This window comes from Nematolebias whitei, chromosome 13 (genome assembly GCF_014905685.2).
Source record: "Nematolebias whitei isolate Nwh7 chromosome 13, NemWhi1, whole genome shotgun sequence".
Lineage (NCBI taxonomy): Eukaryota > Metazoa > Chordata > Actinopteri > Cyprinodontiformes > Rivulidae > Nematolebias > Nematolebias whitei.
The window spans coordinates 4,472,898-4,479,719 of record NC_056510.1 but is presented as its reverse complement, the minus strand read 5'-3'; the positions used below and the strand labels follow the sequence as shown (position 1 = coordinate 4,479,719).

Here is a 6,822-nt window from a genome sequence, read left to right as displayed (position 1 = left end):
ATATGTTGTCTGTACTTTACATGTCGTCTATACTTTACATGTTGTCTGTACTTTACATGTCGTCTATATTTTACACGTTATCTATACTTTACACGTCTGTACTTTACACATCGGTCTATACTTTATATGTTGTCTGTACTTTACACATCATCTATACTTTTACATGTTGTCTGTACTTTACATGTTGTCTGTGCTTTATACAGTATATATATAATGTATATTAAATTCATAAAATATGTTACAGTTTAAAGAAAATAAAAAAAAATTCTTAAGTTAAATATGTTGTAAATACAGCTAAAATTGTAGTTCATTTATGTTGTAAAAGGCTTAAAAACTGCTTAAAATACATAAGCATAAGTTAAAAGCAAGTAAAGTATAACATTCTGTTGGTGTATTTTAGTTCTGCTTTATTGTGAAAAGCTAAAGGAAGTGTGAGCAGTCAGGGGTAGAGCTTGATGAGAGTGGCTGGGAAGCCAGGCGCACCAGAGGCAACAGGTGCTGCGGCTTGGAGTAATTAAATACGTTTCCTGATTGTTAACCCAGTGATTGGTAATGGGAACTTGTTTAATGGTTTTTGGGACTACAATGGAGATTTTCAGCTCAAAGTTTGTCCTGCAGTTCTGTGTCTTTGCACTTTGAGGCAGTTTAACATTGCACATTTAGCATTCACTAGCTAAGTGAATGCTGCACAGGAAGTCTAGTTTAGCTTGCTCAGCTTATTATGGAGACTGCCTCTTCATCATTCCAGTCTGGATGTGAAGATTAGTCATAACTGGAGTGTTTATGGACTGCCAGAAGAGTGCCTTTGGATTATATCATTTTTCTTTTCCTACTCCTGGACATTGCCCATTGGAGTTAAACCCTGGACCAGCAGAAGAGTGATTGCATCACCATCTTAGGACATCATTTGGTTTTCCTCTTCACCTGAACTGGGACCAGAGTCTGTATGTACTGAACTACTAAACCAGGTACTGCTTTGTTTTATTTATTTGCTCATACAGGGAAACGACCATTAAGTTTTGGGCCTCACTGCTCCCAAGCTTCACTCAGGTCTGCAACTTTAAGGTTTTAGAGCTGGATAAGCCGGCAGGTGTTTGATCGGTGAGCAGGCCCCTCATTTAGTTTGAAGATTTACAGTGAAAAACCTGATTAGATGCAGTTTTGTGTTTTATTGCGTACATTGTGCAATGACTAAAGTTACATGTTCAGTAAACTGAGTTCACATGTACCTTACGGTTTGGTGATTTTTAGTTTTAAAGAATGTGTGTGTGTGTGTGATGGCCACGGTGTGTATTGAAAGGAAAGTGTGTTAAAGGGTACGTTGGACTTGAAGTTCAGCAACTACTTTTCAGCAACTAAAAAAGTAGTTAACATTTAATCTTAAATGCTCCATATAAGAATCTAGGGAGGCCCTTACCTAGTACAGAGGGTAAAGATGGGCTACACACACACACATATACTACTTACTACTTGTACTACTATTCCTACGTCACGGTTTTTCACTTATGGGGCTTCAGGGTACAGATCCCCCGTGATAAACGAGGGACTACTGTAAATGTTGTCTGTCTAGAACAGGTCTCTCTTGTAAATGAGTCCTCGTGGCTCGATGAGACTACCTGTATAAATAAGGGTTGAATGAATGAAAGTTTGGACCCCGCCACATTTAACATGAAATATTGGTTTTGTTGGGTTATTGGTGATTGATTGTTAAAACTGATGGTCCTCCTTTTACATGTGAAAAGCTAGTTCTGGATGTCCCAGCAAACTGGTTTGTCCACATTGAGAAGGAGCTGTTTATAGCACTGAGTTTTGTGGCAGCCCTCGGACTGATGAAGTATTTCAGATGAAAGACGAAACGTTTCAACCAAGAAGAATCTGTCCAGATGAACTGACTCAACTTTTTTGGATTCATCCAGTGTTGTTTCTGTTGCTTCATGAATGAATCCATTCCACTCGATTAATAAGAGAATACTCAAACTATTAAAAGTCCACTCCGGGTTTTCAGAAAAGAACAGAAATGACTTAAACTCAGAGGAGGCAACGTCAGTCCCACAGTGTCCATCTTTTGCTAAAACCTTGTTTTTTTACTAGCCCTAGGCCGTGTTAATTTACTGTTCAACTTAACAATGACAAATTAGGATGGAGCTACTTTAATTAACAGTAGGCTAGTATAGATTGGTATTCTTGGATGATGATTAATTGTTTGCAATTTCTGATCCCTCCCCAGACACACTGGGCTTTAGAAGATTCTTTACATGGCAGCAACAGTGAAGTAGCAGAGGCTCTCAGAGCTCTGCTGACAGAGGCACGTGCTCTATTCACACAAGGAGAGCTGTTGGTCAGGCTACTTCTTGTTGTGCCGTGCTCTTCAGCTGAGGCGGAAAGAAGTTTTAGTGCTTAAAGAAGGCTTAAGACATGGCTTCTCTCCTCCATGAAACGGCAACGTTTGAACAATGTAGCTGTCTGTCACAAACACCAAGATAGACCTGATCAGGTGGACACGAGGGAGATTTGCCAGACTTTTGTCTGTAAATGACAGAAGGTGGCACATTGTTGGAAACTGTCTGAGCAGGAAGAACTTGATCGGTCTTGTCTTGCTTGTTTGTTTCATTGATGTACTTTCAGAAATGCAGATTCCCTTTTTAATGATTATAGGTAAAGAATGTGGAAACAAATGTTTTCTAGACCTGAAACACACCAAAGACTCGTTCCACAATTTTCCAAGTCAAGTGTAATGCGCCACCAGTCAGCGTTTAAATGCGACCTTCATGGTGTTCTGACCTGTAGGATGCTCTCTATGGCGTGGACCCCTCGCAGCAGGTTCAGCCCTCCACAGAGGACACTGAGCACACAGGACACAAGGCCTGGCAGTGTCGCTGGTTCCAACATCTGCGTAGGAGCTGAAAAAAATGCATTATCAATATTTATAAAAGCTTTAATATACAAGGTTTTTTCTCTTTACGAGACGCAATTTGTCAAATTCAAAACCACTCATAGGCAGAATAAATGCATACACTTAAAAAAACTAAAATAAGCCAGTTCTGAGACATCCTGGCACTGTATAAAAGTAATGTGTCACTTTTATCAGATTAGATAACTTCATCCTTCAGGACAACATGATTTATGTTCTGAAAAAGTAGAAACTGGCAAAGTCCGCAGAGGCGTGCAGAGAGATGCTCTGAACGCTGCTGGGAGGAACACAACAGCTCAAAGTGACCTGAGGGAGGGCAGCTTAGGCGTGACGCTGCATAAAGAAGGAGCGCAGGGAACCTAGAATTAAAAATCAGGTAAATTGTCTAAGAGTTACAAAAGTTGCTGCTGATACATGGAAGAATGTCACGTTAATGTTGGGATAGTAACAAGAGCAACAACACGTTCAATGGTTCCTGAGGATGTGCTACAAGAGATTCACCACTTTTTATTTCAACCAGAAAATTTATTAATTAAAGAAAAATCCCCAGACTGAGTTTTTCTAGTGCAAACAAATGAGAGAAAATCTTCTCCTTTCAGTCGGTCAGGAAGAAACGCATCACATGTGGGATACACCCAGGTGGAGTGGTAGGCAGCTATGTCAGCGCCCAGGTACCACGACATGTGGGCATGGTGGAGAGTTGAACCTGCGACTTTCTGATGCCAAGTTGGCTGCCCTACATCAACACCATCTTGGCTCCTAAAGCGATCGGTTCTGAAGGGTTCTTTGTATATATACAGTACGAGGCGAGGTAACTGCAGAAACGGGGAGGTTGCGACGGCGCCCGAGTCCATCATGATGGGCACTGACTAACATTAGGTAATCGATAGTCTTTGTGGATAAAATGCTTGTTTGAAGTATTAATAACTCCTGCAATTTTTAAAAACTATTCTATAATCATGAACATGAACACTGGTCAACTATACCATTATGACCTAAAACAAAAGATGGCCTTGTTTCCATCAAAATATCTATGACCTGTGGAGGCTCTACTGAACCCATGAGGGTCATCAGGAACCTCCAGGTAGTGAGTCATCATGTTTCAGATCCTTTAAGGGCGTTTTTCTCTGCTACGATACCAGTGCCCAACTTTGAACCAGTTCTTTCTGGTTCAACCTTGAAAACGCCAAGTCCAGTCCAGAAGTGTCAACACGTTTTGGGGAAGAAACTATACTTTTAAGTAATATAAAAAAATTAGAAAGCATAGCTATGTTGTATGGTCTGGAGACAGAGACATGGACAAAAAGACAGGAGACAGAACTGGAAGTGGCAGAAATGAGGATGTTGAGGTTCTTCTTAGGAGAGACAAGGATGGAGAAGATCAGGAATGAGATCATCAGAGGTACAGCACAGGTTGAACACCTGGGAGATAAAGTTAGAGAGGACACACTGAGATGGTTTGGACATGTCCAGAGGAGGGACAGTGGTTTGGACATGTCCAGAGGAGGGACAGTGGTTTGGACATGTCCAGAGGAGGGACAGTGGGTATATTGGTAGAAGGATGTTAGAAATGTAGCTGCAGGAAAAAGACAAAGAGGAGATGCATGGATGCAGTTAGAGAGGACATGGAGGTAGTTGGAGTGAGGACAGAGGACAGAGTGAGGTGGAGGAGGATGACTCACTGTGGAGACCCCTGAAGAGGGATAATCCAAAAGAAGAAGAAGAAACCAGTTTCCCCAAATGACTCAAGTGGCTGGTTTACACATATTTGGTTGTGGTCGTTATGAATTTTGATATTGAAACCCAATTTTTGATAGAGGTCTTTCTTAAACCTAAATGTAGCAACACACCAAAATGGAAATTGGCACGTAGCTTATTTTTCAGTTATCGAGCTCACAAGGTTTTCATGTATACATTTACGGTGGCAGCCATCTTAAATTTTGACGTGGCAACCCAATTTTTGAAAGAAACCTATCTTACGCATGGATATAGCCACACACCAAAATGGAAGTTGATACCCAACTTATTTTTCAAGTTTTAATGCTCACAACCTACAGTCGGGCGAACGGGTGGGCGGATGTAATGTCCAAGTCTCGCTCTTCGCTCCTTGACGGGGGACAAGCTATATATGTAGTGACGGTCATGTTTAAAAGATGTGTTCCATACCGGTGGGTTTCTGATGTCATGTATCTACGCACGGCTAGGGGCCACTGTAAAAACATTATCACGCATGTTGCACCACGTGGTGAAAAGATCAACATCGATAGCCGTCCTCACTCATGAATGCAGGAAGATTTTTTTTGTACAATAGATCTTTATTTTTCATGATCACACTCAAACTCCACAGCATCAAATTCTCAGTTTGACGATACACCTAACCCGAAGTATCTGAACGTACTCGACAAGCAGCAAGAAAAGCACGAAGCAGCAGCTCTTACACACTTACATCCTGCAGGATTAGCATTTTTATTTCCAAACTTTTAAAACGTGCGGAAACTTTTAGATCAAAACCAGATTTTTGAAAACAGCTTGGGTGCAGCAGCAGCTGGAGTCCTACCTATGCCCTTGTATTTAGAGGAAGTGCGCAGTGAGAATCCATTGATAGCCTGCAGGTCCTCTGGGGAAAGCTGATAGGGCGGTCGCAGCTTGATCTCTGTCTGCATGTCGGCCAGGTTGATCTTTGTGGACAGGGAGCGAGGGCTGTTGTAGCGCTGTTTGGTTTTCTGGATAAAAGTGTCTGGGGGACGACAGTCAGCACAAAAACAAGCCGGTTTAATACGGCAGGGAGTGAAACAAGAAAGATAAACAGATTCTTTGCATTAGAGATAAGAACACTCAGGGTTCTGGGAAGATTGGGCAAAAAGTCCTTCAAGCGCTGGTTTAACTCCAGTATAATGTGCTGGTAAGAATGTTAAACAGATTTTATAAATGACGTGACAAATAATTTTTAAAGCTTTTATTCAGTGTTTTTATTCATATTGCATTCTTAAATTACAGGTTTTTTTTATGCACGTGCTCATCCAAAACATATCACTCACGTGAAGAACATGTAAAAACACTCACCTTCACACAAGCCTTTCAAGATCTAATCAATTTGTGCAGATATATCAAAAGTTTTGGCACGCGAGTTCAACCTGAAACGTTTTATTAAGAGATATGCTCCGACATAAACTGAGAACGGTAAAAACTTACCGAATTCAATGAAGGAGTAGGGCCGCACCGCACTGCTGATGCGTTTGGTCTCATAAGTGACAATAAACTCCTTCTGTAGCTCATCCAGGAAGCAGAAAGCCAAAACGTTGGGGTAATTCGCTGTGCACACCATCAGGTAGCCAACACCCAGTGAGTAGGTGAAACTAAAACAAGCACACACAAGAACCGACATTACTACTGTTACTGCAACACGTGGCTCCAACATCCTGATCCATGCTCAATAATCACGTAGAAAATCCAACAAAGTGAAACCAGGTCTTCTGGACGGACTCTCAAAATAAATAAACGTTGAAACATTTAGTCTCTCATCAAAAAGACGTCGTCAGTCTGAAGAGCTGCACTAAACTCAGCCTTATAAATAGTCCCTTCTCATAGTGGATCAAACAGTTTGCTGATGACATCACTCTAATAAACTAGCAAGGATGAAGAGCTCCAAACATGAACCTGACTGCAGTTCAGATTCTGCCCGTTATGGTTCTGATCACAATTTTAAAAACACGTTTTAAAACACGTCAGTGCTTCGACAAACTCTTACACTTTCAGTTACCGTATTTTTCGGCCTATAAGTCATGTTTTTTTGCATAATTTGCATGTCCTGCATTTATATTATGTGTGTGTGTATGCATGCATGTATGTATGTATGTATGTATGTATGTATGTATGTATGTATGTATATATATATACATACATACATATAT

General features: G+C 40.9%; 1 protein-coding gene across 1 annotated transcript in view; it reads right to left on the bottom strand.

Moving 5' to 3' along the window:
- The window catches only part of sec22a (SEC22 homolog A, vesicle trafficking protein), an 11,940-nt gene that overhangs the window by 1,405 nt on the left and 3,713 nt on the right, over positions 1–6,822 (bottom strand). The window contains exons 2-4 of the mRNA XM_037686246.1: positions 6,104–6,267; positions 5,469–5,648; positions 2,782–2,900 (exon numbers count right to left, since the gene is read on the bottom strand). Of these exons, the coding sequence (XP_037542174.1) occupies positions 2,782–2,900; positions 5,469–5,648; positions 6,104–6,267 (463 nt within the window). The remainder of the gene's footprint in view (positions 1–2,781; positions 2,901–5,468; positions 5,649–6,103; positions 6,268–6,822) is intronic.